Raw genomic sequence first — 14,604 nt, 5'->3', positions numbered from 1 at the left:
GGGGCAAGAGTGAGAGGTGTTGCATTGCTTGTCAGAGAAAATATAACAGCGGTGCTCTGGCAGGGTAGATTAGCGGACTCACCTAGGGAGGCTATTTGGGTGGAATTGAGGAATGGGAAAGGTGTAGTGAGGCTTATAGGGGTGTATTATAGACCACCTAAAGGAGAGCGAAAATTGGAGGAGCAAATTTGGAAGGAGATAGCAGATATTTGTAGCAAGCACAAGGTCATGATTCTGGGAGATTTTAATTTTCCACACATTGACTAGGAAGCCCATTCTGTAAAAGGGCTGGATGGTTTGGAGTTTGTCAAATGTGTGCAAGATAGTTTTTTGCAGCAATACATAGAGGTACCAACTAGAGAAGGGGCAGTGTTGGATCTCCTGTTCGGGAATGAGATAGGGCAGGTGACAGAGGTATGTGCTGGAGAGCACTTCAGGTCCAGTGATCACAATACCATTAGTTTCAATATAGTTATGGAGAAGGGTAGGACTGGACCCAGGGTTGAGATTTTTGATTGGAGAAAGACTAACTTTGAGGAGATGTGAAAGGATTTAGAAGGAGTGGATTGGGACAATTTGTTTTATGGGAAGGATGTAATAAAGAAATGAAGGTCATTTAAAGGTGAAATTTTGAGGGTATAGGATCTTTATGTCCCTGCTAGGTTGAAAGGAAAGGTTAAAAGTTTGAAAGAGCCATGGTTTTCAAGGGATATTGGAAACTTGGTTCAGAAAAAGAGAGGGATCTACAATAAATATAGGCAGCTTGGAGTAAATGAGGTTCTCGAGGAATATAAAGAATGTAAAAAGAATCTTAAGAAAGAAATTAGGAAAGCTAAAAGAAGATACAAGGCTGCTTTGGCAAGTAAGGTGAAAATAAATCCAAAGGCTTTCTACAGTTATAGTAATAGCAAAAGGATAGTGAGGGATAAAATTGGTCCCTTGGAGAATCAGAGTAGACGGATATGTGCGGAGCCAAAAGAGATGGAGGAGATTTTGAACAATTTCTTTTCTTTGGTATTCACTAAGGAGAAGGATATTGAATTGTATAAGGTAAAGGAAACAAGAAGGGTAGTTATGGAAAGTATGATAATTAAAGATGAGAAAGTGCTGGCGCTTTTAAGGAATATAAAAGTGGATAAGTCTCAGGGTCCGGACAGGATATTCCCTAGGACCTTGAGGGATGTTAGTGTGGAAATAGCAGGGGCTCTGACAGAAATATTTCAAATGTCAGTAGAAACGGGGATGGTGCTGGAGGATTGGCATATTGCTCATATGGTTCCATTGTTTAAAAAGGGTTCTAAGCGTAAACCTAGCAATTATCAGCCTGTGAGTTTGACGTCAGTGGTGGGTAAATTGATGGGAAGTATTCTTAGAGATGGTATATATAATTATCTGGATAGACAGGGTCTGATTAGGAACAGTCAACATGGATTTGTGCCTGGAAGGTCGTGTTTGACAAATCCTATTGAATTGTTTGATGAGGTTACTAGGAAAATTGACAAGGGTAAAGCGGTGGATGTTGTCTATATGGACTTCAGTAAGGCCTTTGACAAAGTTCCACACGGAAGGTTAGTTAGGAAGGTTCAATCGTTAGGTACTAATATTGAAGTAGTAAAATGGATTCAGCAGTGGCTGGATGGGAGACGCCAGAGAGTAGTGGTGGATAACTGTGTGTCAGATTGGAGGCCGGTGATTAGTGGTGTGCCTCAGGGATCTGTACTAGGTCCAATGTTGTTTGTCGTATATATTAATGATCTGGATGATGGGGTAGTAAATTGGATTACCACCATGCAAATGATACTAAGATAGGTGGCGTTGTGGATAATGAAGTGGGTTTTCAAAGCTTGCAGAGAGATTTAGGCCAGTTAGAAGAGTGGGCTTAAAGATGGCAGATAGAGTTTAATGCTGAAAAATGTGAGGTGCTACATTTTGGTAGGACTAATCAAAATAGGACATACATGGTAAATGGTAGGGCATTGAAGAATGCAGTAGAACGGAGGGATCTAGGAATAATGGTGCATAGTTCCCTGAAGGTGGAATCTCATGTGGATAGGGTGGTGAAGAAAGCTTTTGGTATGCTGACCTTTATAAATCAGAGCATTGAGTATAGGAGTTGGGATGTAATGTTGAAATTGTATAAGGTATTGGTGAGGCCAAATTTGGAGTATTGTGTACAGTTCTGGTCACCGAATTATAGGAAAGATGTCAACAAAATAGAGAGAGTACAGGGGAGATTTACTAAAATGTTGCCTGGGTTTTGTCTCCTAAGTTACAGAGAAAGGTTGAACAAATTAGGTCTTCATTCTTTGGAGCATAGAAGATTGAGGGGGGACTTGATAGAGGTATTTAAAATTATGAGGGGGATAGATAGATTTGACGTGAATAGGCTTTTTCCATTGAGAGTGGGGGAGATTCAAACAAGAGTACATGAGTTGAAAGTTAAAGGGCAAAAGTTTAGGAGCAACATGAGGGGAAACTCCTTTACTCAGAGAGTGGTAGCTGAGTGGAACAAGCTTCCAGCAGAGGTGGTTGAGGCAGGTTCAATGTTGTCATTTAAAATTAAATTGGATAGATATATGGACAGGAAAGGAATGGAGGGTTATGGGCCGAGTGCAGGTCGGTGGGACTAGGAGAGAGTAAGAGTTCGGAATGGACTAGAAGGGCCGAGATGGCCTGTTTCCGTACTGTAATTGTTATATGGTTATATGGTTACCTGACTATCTCTTTTATATCATCTAACCCTGCTGCTCTCCTGAGTTTAGGCAGTTATCTCTGATAAACACACAGTTGGCAACTTTCCTGCCTGACCACCCCCCTCCCCCTGCCCCAGTACTCTCCAACTCACCCGTAGATGTAATGTCTCTCCCCCGTGATGCATGTAAATCCATTGACTGGCACAGCCATTAACTCAAGTCTCCACCAGCAGGCAGGTTCCTGTCTAATGTAACAATTGAATTAAATTTGTCTGTGTATCCGCTACACTGGCAGTGAATTAATTCCCTTTGTGGCTTGTGTTGTATGTCCCACATGTTGCATCCACTCTGTGCTCTACATCGAAAGGAAAGGACTTTCAGTCTGAAACATAAACTATGGGCCACAGCTGCCCAACATGGTCACTGACTTCACAATCTACCTTGCACCTTATTGTCTACCTGCAGTGCACTTCCCCTGTAGCCGTTACACTGTCACTGTTTTACCTTCTACTACCGCAGTACACCGTGTAGTCAAATTATCAGCATGACCAGTATGCAAGACAAGCTTTTCAATAATAAACCAACAACAATCCAAGTTCCAAATGTACCCTGTTGCGTGTAGGGACATGACACAGTAACTAACAGAATATCGGGTGTCAATATTTTCATCGCTTTCCCAAGTGTTGCCACCGAATGAACACCCGCAGAAAGAACTCGTTCAACTGGAACCAGAATTGCAGGGCCCCTTCATTCTACAGTTCAGTACTAAGGGTCGGTCTTTGCCGTTAACCCATCAGGCTTCATGTTCAGACAGTCTGTGCATTTGTGTGAGTGGCTCTCACTGAAGTTGAAATTTCCATTTTCAGACAGACCAGAAAATATCACAAGAGATAGAGCATGTTAAATTGATAATCCGTGAAGGGATCCAATGCAATAGAGGAAGGATGTGAAACCTTTAGAGAAGGTGCAAAGGAGATTTACTTGCTTGGATGAGAGAGCATGTCTTATGAGGATAGGTTGGAAGCTACAAAGCTACAACTTTTCTTTTTGGAGTGAAGGGGGATGAGAGGTGAATTGATAGATGTGTATAGGACGATAAGAGGCATAAATAGAGTAGAGAGCCAGAGTTTTATTCCCAGAATGGCAATGGCTAAGATAAGAGGACATGATTAGATTAGATTATTAGATTATGTGGACACGCTATCCTCTTTTATTGTCATTTAGCAATGCAAGCATTAAGAAATGATACAATGACAAACCAACTGAAAAACTGACAAAAACCACATAATTATAACATATAGTTACAACAGTGCAAAGCAATACCGTAATTTGATAAGAACAGACCATAGGCATGGTAAAAAGTCTCAAAGTCTCTCGAAAGTCCCATCATCCCACGCAGACGGTGAACCTCCAGCGCCGCAAACTTGCCAATGCAGCATGCTGGAAGCATCCAACCATAGTCCGACTCCGAGTCCATCCGAAAACTCCGAGCCTCCGACCAGCTCTCCGACACCGAGCACCAAGCACCATCTCTACCCAGTGCTTCAAAATTCAACCCCGGCCCCGGCAACAGGCAGTAGGCAAAGTCAAGGAATTGGGGCCTTCCCCTCCGGAGATTCTCGATTGCACAGCAGCAACGGCAGCGAAGCGGGCATTTCAGAAGTTTCTTCAGGTGTTCATCTGTGCTTCTCATAGCTGTCTCCATCAGATCAGGATTGTGCACAGCCCCCCTAGTTAACACATACGATATCATTCAGAACGGCCGCGCACTGCATCGCGCCGCCATCTTCTCCTCCCTCCTTTTTAAGATGACTGGAGGAAAGTATAGTGTGAGTTGTTAGAAGTAGGTTTTTTTTACACAGAGAATGGTGGGTTTATGGAACTGCCAGGAGTGGTGGTAGAGGCAAATACATCAGGGACGTTTAAGAGACTCTTAGATAGGCATATAGATGATAGAAAAAAGGAGGGCTATATGGGAGGGAAGGGTTATATTGATCTTAGAGAGGGTTAAATAGATAGCAAAACAATGTGGGCTGAAGGGCCTATACTTCAGTGTAGTTTTCTATGTTCTGTATTGTATGGTCTGTGACAGAACTGAAGATCTTTAATTCAGCACTTGGTTAGTGTGTGGAATACCCTGCCAGGGAAGAGAAGAGGCAAATTCAGTATGGCATTTTAGGGACCTGGATAAATATCAAAAAGGTTTGTAGAGAGTGGAACAAAACCAAACACTAATAGAGATTCAGTGGGCCAAATGGTCTCCTTCTACTGTGTGATTCAATGGTGATAGAATTTTAGGTTAGTTATTTTGATCAATGAAACTGCTTCTCTTTCAGCTGGTTTGTAGAACATTGAATATAGCTGGTGTTACTCAGTCACAGACATATCAGGTTGTCCATGTTTAAAGAGTCCTTATATCCAGAGAAAGAAAATACACTGCATGTGGAGAAGGCCTAAATGGGAAAAGCTGGGAGCTGAAAGTTGTAACAAGCCATTAAACAAGCTGCCATTGTGGATGTTGGAAAAATATTTATATGAACATTTCAGAGAAACTGCTTTCAGCAAGCATTTTTTTAAAACATGGTTTGGAAGTAGAAAATGAGGCTCAGGAAACAGAAACTGTGGGTTTAACCATTTTGTGGTGAGCTCTCATAATGTCCCACAGGTTTACTGAATTCCAGTGAGCTGTTCGGACAAGGATAGTTCATTATCATGGATGGATATGGAGCATACTCAATGGGCAGAATGGCCTAAACGTGTTCCTATGTTACATGGTCTGTACATGCCGTCTATGTGGTGAAAAAGGCACAACAGTGCTTCTTTCACCTCAGATGGTTGAAGAAGTTTGGTATGGGCCCCCAAATCCTGAGAACTTTCTACAGGGGCTCAATTGAGAGCATCCTGACTGGCTGCATCACTGCCTGGTATGGGAACTGTACTTCCCTCAATCGCAGGTCTCTGCAGAGAGTAGTATGGACATCCCAGCGCATCTGTAGATGTGAACTTCTCATTATTCAGAACATTTACAAAGACAGGTGTGTAAAAAGGGCCTGAAGGATCATTGGGGACCCAAGTCATTCCAACCACAAATTGTTCCAGCTGTTACCATCCAGGAAGTGGTACTGCAGCATAAAAGCCAGGACCAATAGGCTCCGGGACTTCTTCCACCAGGTCATCAGACCAATTAATTCATGCTGATGCAATTGTATTTCTGTGTTATATTGACTGTCCTGTTGTACATACTATTTATTATAAATCACTATAAATTGCGCATTGCACATTTAGACAGAGACGTAACGTAAAGAGTTTACCCCTTATGTATATGAAGGATGTAAGTAATAAAGTCAATTCAGTTCAATGTAATTCAGGTCTACGAGACATCTACCACCGTGGGACAGTGAAGCACTTAGTTGGGATACAATTAAAGTTCAGAATCAGATTAATTATCACTGGCTTATATGATGTGAAATTTGTTGTTTTGAGGCAACAGCACAGTGATAAGGCATTAAATTACCATAAATTACAAAATAAATAGTGCCGGCTAAAAGGAATAATGATGTAACTTCCATGGGTTCATGGTCCATTCAGAAATCTGAGGGTGGAGCAGACAAAGCTGTTCCTAAAACATTAAACGTGTACCTTCAGGCTCTTGTACCACCTCCCTGATGGCAGTAATGAGAAGAGGGTATGTTCTTAGGATTTTGTGAAGGTCTTTAGTAATGGATGCTTCTTACATGAAGTTTTGGTAAGGTACCACTGATGGTAGCTGAACTCTCTGACACAAGTGATCCCAGTGCCGGGGCAATAGCAATGTGTATCCAGCTTCACCCCTAGGCAATTCCTGTCTCAGCCCAGATACGGGGCAGAGCTGGGAAACTGTCCTCACAGATCAAACCTCCTCCGCGTCGTGCCTCACCTGATGCTGCGCCATCGCCCTCTCCTCTCCTGCCTCATGGTAGGTCCTCATCCAGGTCAGAAATGCCCACCACCCTCACCCCAGTATCACTCACACCACAGCTGCCACACAACTTGTCGATTATTTCTGAATTAGAACACGAAAGGTTTCATTTTTGTCGGTCAGTGACTTACACCACATCTAATCTTTGTCCCCATTAGGTGGCCAGTTGTACATCGGACTCTACGCTGACTTTTTTGGGGAAGACGCTGCAATATTTCGCAGCTTGGATCCCCATTCTACAATCAGAACAGAGCACGACAATCGCCTACTGAATGGTAAATACACTGGTTCCCTGTAAGTTGTTGCCAGGACAATGCAGTGGACCTAAACTTGTCTGGGGTCAGATCACTAGTGCACAGCTGATATGGGCTTTTAGCTTTGGGCCACAGAAATCATTCACCTAGGGTCATAGAATCATAGATTGGTAGAGACGGAAACAGTCCATTCAGCCCAACTCGCCTATACTGGTCTGTTGGCACCCATCTATATTAATCCCATCCTCCAGCACTTGCCCAGGGGCCTGTATGCCTTGGTGATTCAAGTGTTTGCCCAGACACTTCTGAACTGCTGCCAGTGACTCTGACACAACCACTCTCTCCAGCAGGTACTCATCGGTCTCTGCGTGAAGGTTCCCTTCAGACCGGCTTTGAATCTTTTCCTCCTTGTCCTAAATCTGTGTCCAGTTTTTATCTCCCTCTGATACAGGGAAATGTTTCCCACAGTCATAACTTTAAATGCCTCAATATCGTCCCCTCTTAGCCTCCTTCATGGCTGGGAGAACAGATCCAGTCTCTCCGGCCTTTTCTGATAAATGAACTGCACAATCACAGACAACATCCCAGTGAATCTCCACTGCACCCTCCCCAACGCTATCACATCCTTCCTTCCAGAATGGGCACAGTTCTCCATCCTCTGCACCATCTTCAATGCTATCACATCCTTCATACAGTGTAATGACCAGAACTGCCACTGTCCCTGATGCCTTGCACCCTCTCCAGAGCTATCACATCCCCCTACAGTGTAGTGACCATAGTGGCCACATTCCTCCATCTTCTGCACCATCTCCAGTGCTATCACATCCTTCCTACCAGAACGACCACAATTCTCCATCTTCTGCACCATCTCCAGTGCTATCACATCCCTCCTACCAGAACGACCACAATTCTCCATCTTCTGCACCATCTCCAGTGCTATCACATCCTTCCTACCAGAACGACCACAATTTTCCATCTTCTGCACCATCTCCAGTGCTATCACATCCTTCCTACCAGAACGACCACAATTCTCCATCTTCTGCACCATCTCCAGTGCTATCACATCCTTCCTACCAGAACGACCACAATTCTCCATTTTCTGCATCCTCTCCAGCACTATCACATCCCTCCTACCAGAACTGTCACAGCACAGTGCAGTTCTATCACAGTACTCCAGCTGAGGTCTGACCAAGATTCTAAAAGTTGGAGCATAAGCTCCCTGCTCTTGAATTCAAAGGAGATTCAGCAGATGCTGGAAATCCAGAGCAGCACATTCAAAATGCTGGAAGAACTCAGCAAGTCAGCCATCATCCATTGAAAGGAATAAACAGTTGATTTTTCAATCCAAATCCTGATGAACTTTCAATTGCTTATTCCTTTCCATAGATGCTGTCTGACCTGAGTTTGTACAGAATTTTCTGTGTATTGAAGAGGAATTATGTAGCATTACTAATTCACAAGGATAATTTCCATTATACAAAGACAAAGGAAGTTATAGTTGATCAATTCATGGCCATGATATCTATCGCAAAACAGAAAATGCTGGTCAAACTCAATGTTTCGGATTACATCCTTAGAGAAACAGAGTTAACTTCATCAGAATGAAGAAAGGTTAAACGTTAAAAGCACAGCAGGCTCAAGGGTAGCTTCTATTTCACTGTTGTAAGACTATCGAACTGTCCCTTGGAATGATAAAATGGACTCTTGACCTGACAGTCCACCTTATTAAGGCATCTGCACCCTGTTTACCCGCTCTGAACTTTCTAAAACACCTTCTCCGTGTCGATATTGTTTTATCTTGTTCTACCTCAATGCGGTCCATAATGAAATGATCTGTGGACAGTAAGCAAGACAAGTTTTTGCTCTACCTCAGTATAGTTGACAACAATAAACCAATTTACTTATTTATCAAAAAAGTACAGATAAGACAGAGAAGTGGAGAAGATAAAGGAAATGTCTAGGTTAGGCAGGAGACCAAGAGAACCTGAATGTCACGTGGTATTGGTCCTGGCTGGGAGAATATCACGTGGTACTGGGCCTGGGTGCGAGAACGTCACGTGGTACTGGGCCTGGCTGGGAGAACGTCACGTGGTATTGGGCCTGGCTGGGAGAACGTCACGTGGTGTTGGGCCTGGCTGGGAGAACGTCACGTGGTATTGAGCCTGGCTGGGAGAACATCACGTGGTACTGGGCCTGGCTGGGAGAACGTCGCGTGATATTGGTCCTGGATGGGAGAATGTCACGTGGTATTGGTCTTGTCTGGGAGAACGTCAGTAGTTTTGGGCCTGACTGGGAGAACGTCACGTGGTATTGGTCCTGGCTGGGAGAATGTTACCTGGTATTGGGCCTGGCTGGGAGAACGTCACGTGGTACTGGGCCTGGCTGGGAGAACATCACGTGGTACTGGGCCTGGCTGGGAGAACGTCGCGTGATATTGGTCCTGGATGGGAGAATGTCACGTGGTATTGGTCTTGTCTGGGAGAACGTCAGTAGTTTTGGGCCTGACTGGGAGAACGTCACGTGGTATTGGTCCTGGCTGGGAGAATGTTACCTGGTATTGGGCCTGGCTGGGAGAACGTCACGTGGTACTGGGCCTGGCTGGGAGAACATCACGTGGTACTGGGCCTGGCTGGGAGAACGTCACGTGGTATTGGGCCTGGCTGGGAGAACGTCACGTGGTGTTGGGCCTGGCTGGGAGAACGTCACGTGGTATTGAGCCTGGCTGGGAGAGCGTCACGTGGTATTGGTCCTGGCTGGGAGAATGTCACGTGGTATTGGTCCTGGCTGGGAGAACGTCACGTGATATTGGTCCTGGCTGGGAGAATGTCACGTGGTATTGGTCTTGTCTGGGAGAACGTCATGTAGTTTTGGGCCTGACTGGGAGAACGTCACGTGGTATTGGTCCTGGCTGGGAGAATGTTACCTGGTATTGGGCCTAGCTAGGAGAACATCACGTGGTACTGGGCCTGGCTGGGAGAACGTCACGTGGTATTGGGCATGGCTGGGAGAACGTCACGTGGTTTTGGTCCTGGCTGGGAGAACGTCACGTGGTACTGGGCCTGGCTGGGAGAACGTCACGTGGTATTGGTCCTGGCTGGGAGAATGTTAACTGGTATTGGGCCTGGCTGGGAGAATGTTAACTGGTATTGGGCCTGGCTGGGAGAACGTCACGTGGTATTGGTCCTGGCTGGGAGAATGTTACCTGGTATTGGTCCTGGCTGGGAGAACGTCATGTGGTATTGGTCCTGGCTGGGAGAACGTCACGTGGTTTTGGGCCTGGCTGGGAGAACGTCACGTGGTTTTGGGCCTGGCTGGGAGAACGTCACGTGGTATTGGTCCTGGCTGGGAGAATGTTACCTGGTATTGGGCCTAGCTAGGAGAACATCACGTGGTACTGGGCCTGGCTGGGAGAACGTCACGTGGTATTGGGCATGGCTGGGAGAACGTCACGTGGTTTTGGTCCTGGCTGGGAGAACGTCACGTGGTACTGGGCCTGGCTGGGAGAACGTCACGTGGTATTGGTCCTGGCTGGGAGAATGTTAACTGGTATTGGGCCTGGCTGGGAGAATGTTAACTGGTATTGGGCCTGGCTGGGAGAACGTCACGTGGTATTGGGCCTGGCTGGGAGAATGTTACCTGGTATTGGTCCTGGCTGGGAGAACGTCATGTGGTATTGGTCCTGGCTGGGAGAACGTCACGTGGTTTTGGGCCTGGCTGGGAGAACGTCACGTGGTTTTGGGCCTGGCTGGGAGAACGTCACGTGGTATTGGTCCTGGCTGGGAGAACGTCACGTGGTATTGGGCCTGGCTGGGAGAACGTCACATGGTTTTGGGCCTGGCTGGGAGAACGTCACGTGGTTTTGGGCCTGGCTGGGAGAATGTCACGTGGTTTTGGGCCTGGCTGGGAGAATGTGGTGAAGTCTGGAGGGGCATCTGGTGGAGATGAATTCAGAATACAGAAGAATAAAACACAGAACACACGTCCTTCAGCCCACAATGTTGTGCTGAACTAATTGAACACTAAACTAAACTAACCAATTTCTTCTACACAATGTCTGTATTCCTCAATTCTCTGCACATTCGTCTGCCCATCTAAGAGTCTCTTAAATATCTATCTTGCATTTTAATACAAAGTGCAGGACTTCACCCTAAAAAATGTTGACGGGCTGACAGCAATTTAGCATCTCAATGCATTATCATTTCTGGCCTATTTAATTATACATTTGAATAGAAATCATAGAATTAATATTTGAGAAAAAAAAGTTATTGGATTGTGACAAATGTTCTTTGGGATGAGATGCGGGTAACCAGGTCTCTGTAGGGTCCTCATTCACACCTGCAAAATTCTGCAGTAAGCATAGAATTAAACGGGACTATATGAGTGTGTGATGTTCCTCCCTAGACAGGAATTGGTGCTTCATGTAACATCATTGATTGTGCCGTAGGCGGAGGATGGAAATGCATCATCTAACACCAGGATCACCAGAATTTAAGAAGTCTTCTCTGGGAATGATTGATGTTGTAAAGGACACTGGATCTTTAGGAGCTTTCAGCAATGATTCAGAGAAATGCCTGAGAGGCAATAAGCTGCTGGGATATGAAGGAGGAACAGGGTGGGGATAATTGGATGAGTTTATCATGGGTTGTGGACTTAATGAATCAAATGCACTGTTTCACTATAAAGACAAGCCTGGAATTTAGATGACATAATTTGAGAGTGGAATTGCAGCAGTATCTTGATGATAAGGAGATAGGAAAGTGCTCAAGATGCCTAATTGTCTAATGAACAAACAGGTGTCCAGTTCAGCAGCAGCTGGCACCCACTGCCTTTACCTGCTTCCACACCAGGGCACTGATGTGAATGATGCTGTTTATCAACAGAACCCAAGTTTGTTGCAGCTCACCTGATTGCTGATAACGACGACAGAGATGATGACAAAGTGTACTTCTTCCTCACGGAGAAGGCCCTGGAATCCGAGGGCAGGAACGTGGCTATCTACTCACGAGTGGCCAGACTGTGTGCGGTGAGTGCAGCAAACCAACCTTCTTCATCCTCAGCACTGAACACTCACGTCTTCCAGCTCCATTCTGACACTGCAACGCAAGTTTAATTCAACAACATGCGTAAGGAGAACTGTAGTGAGTGGATATCTAAACTTACAGAAGTACCATAAACCAGTTGACAAAGATGGAACCAGCCCATACGCCTCCTCTGCCCATAACAACATCCAGCCCCCTCTCAAGCACAAAACGCTGTTATCTCATCAGAGAAACTGTACATCAACCTTAAATTGCAAAATATTAAACATTGGAGATGGTGTTCACAAATTATAGGACGTCAAAAAAATTGCAGATGCTGGAGATCTGAATAAAAACAGAAACTGCTGGAAACACTCAACAGGTCAGTCAGAGTCTGCAGAGAGGAAACTGCTGGAAACACCCAGCAGGTCAGTCAGCGTTTGCAGAGAGGAAACTGCTGGAAACACGCAGTAGGTCAGTCAGCGTTTCCAGAAGGGAAACTGCTGCTCAGCAAGTCAGTCAGCATCTGCAGAGAGGAAAACGTTGCTCAGCTGGTCAGTCAGAGTCTGCAGAGAGGAAACTGCTGGAAACACCCAGCAGGTCAGTCAGCATCTGCAGAGGGGAAACTGCTGGAAACACTCAACAGGGCAGTCAGCATCTGCAGACAGGGTACAGAAGGGAATTCGGAGGAGGCTGCTGGAACCAGAAGGCCTGTGTTATAGGAAGATGTTGGTCAAGACAGATCTTTATTTCCTGGAGCGCATGAAAATGAGAGGTGACCTCTTAGAAGTTTATAAAATAATGAGGAGTATGGATTAGATGGGCAGCCATAGTCTTTTGAGGAGTCCAAAGTCAGAGGGAATAGACATAATAAGAGAGGAAAGATTTAAAAGAGACCTGAGAGGTAACTTCTTCACACTGAGGGTAGTGAATACCTGGAATGAGCTGCCAGAGGAAGTCAACAAGGTGGAGACAATTGCAACATTTAAAAGACATTTGGGTAGGCATATGAAGGGAAGTGCTTGGGGTTTGAGCTGAATGCGGAAACTGGGACTAGAAGGGTGGATGCTGTGGTCAGCATGGGCCAGTAGGGCTGAAGGGCTTGTTTCTCTGCTGTTTTACTCTGTGGCTCTATGAGAGAGAAACAGATGCTGATTCCAGTGAGAGGATTTTAGTCAGAAACAGTGAGAAAATAAATTGGAGTTGGGGAGAGTGAGGGGATGAACAGAATGAAGAGTATGACTCTGATAGGATGAAGCAGGTTGGTGCACTTGATGGTGCCATCCGCTGGTAGGTTAGCATTGGAGGTCGTATCGACCTTGGTAAGACAGCATATGACAGATAGCATGTAAGCTTGGTCTAAGTTAGGCCTCACCAACATCTTATATGACTTCAACATAACATCTCATCTCCTGTCCTCAGTACTTTGATTCATGTGACAGTGTGACAAAAGTTTTCTTTACAACCTTATCTACTTGTGACACCACTTTCAATGAACTATGGACCTGTATTCACATATCCCTTTGTTCTACCACTTTCCTCAGTGCTCTACCGTTCACTGTGTAAGACCTACCCTGGTTGGTCCCACCAAATTGCAATACTTTGCACTCATCTGCATTAAGTTCCACCTGTCATTTTTCAGCCCGTTTTTCCAGCTGGCCCAGATCCCACTGCAAGCTTTTGTAGTCTTCCTTGCTGTCTATGACACCCCTAGTCTTGGGGCCACCTGCAAAGTTGTTGATCCGGTTAACCACATTATCATCCACATCACTGATATAGATGACAAACAACAATGGACCCAGCATCAATCCCTGCGGCACTCCACTAGTCACAGGCTTCCAGTCAGAGAGACAACCATCTACTACTACAATCTGGCTTCTCCCACAAAGCCAATGTCTAATCAAATTTACCACCTCATCTTGAATGGTGAGTGATTGAACTTGTTAACCAACCTCCCATGTGGGATTTTGTCAAATGCCTTGCTGAAGTCCATGTCAACAACATCTATTGCCTTGCCTTCATTAACTTTCCTGGTAACTTCCTTGAAAAACTATAAGCTTGGTTAGTCTTTACCTACCACACACAAAGCCATGCTGACTATCCCTAATCAGTCCGTGTCTATCCATTTACTCAAATACACAGTCCCTCAGAATACTTTCCAATAACTTTCCCTATTATAGGCTTAATGGCATATAATTTCCTGGTTTATTCTCAGAACCTTTCTTAAACAGTGGCACAACATTAGCTACCCTCCAATCCTCCAGTACTTCACCTCTCATGAAGGATGATTTAAATATCTTCAGCAGGGCTTCTGTAATTTCTGCACTTGCCTCCCACAGGGTCTCAAGACAGCAAACATCTCCTCCTCTATAATCTGTACAGGGTCCATGAAGTCAATGCTGCTTTGCCTCACTTCTATAGACTCTTATGTCCGTCTCCTGAGTACATACAAATGCAAAAAAAAATCTGTTTCAGATAGTCCCCATCTCTTTTTGTTCCATGCATGGATTACTGTTCTGATTTTCCAGAGAGCCAATTTTGTCCCTCGCAAATCTTTTGCTCTTAACATATCCATGGAATCCCTTAGGATTCTCCTTCACCTTGGACAACCTGATTTCTTCTTTTAGCCCTCATGGTTTATTTCTTATGTGCTACTCCTCTGAAGTACTAATATATCTGAT

At 44.9% G+C, this 14,604-nt stretch overlaps 1 protein-coding gene across 2 annotated transcripts in view; it reads left to right on the top strand.

Moving 5' to 3' along the window:
- LOC140186712 (semaphorin-3E-like) overlaps positions 1–14,604 on the top strand; it is a 374,748-nt gene that overhangs the window by 314,087 nt on the left and 46,057 nt on the right. For both annotated transcript variants that reach the window (XM_072241202.1, XM_072241201.1), the window contains 2 exons: positions 6,810–6,926; positions 11,786–11,928. In XM_072241202.1, the coding sequence (XP_072097303.1) occupies positions 6,810–6,926; positions 11,786–11,928 (260 nt within the window). The remainder of the gene's footprint in view (positions 1–6,809; positions 6,927–11,785; positions 11,929–14,604) is intronic.

This window comes from Mobula birostris, chromosome 23 (genome assembly GCF_030028105.1).
Source record: "Mobula birostris isolate sMobBir1 chromosome 23, sMobBir1.hap1, whole genome shotgun sequence".
In the NCBI taxonomy this organism is placed as follows: Eukaryota; Metazoa; Chordata; class Chondrichthyes; order Myliobatiformes; family Myliobatidae; genus Mobula; species Mobula birostris.
This window is presented reverse-complemented; position numbering and strand designations above follow the sequence as displayed.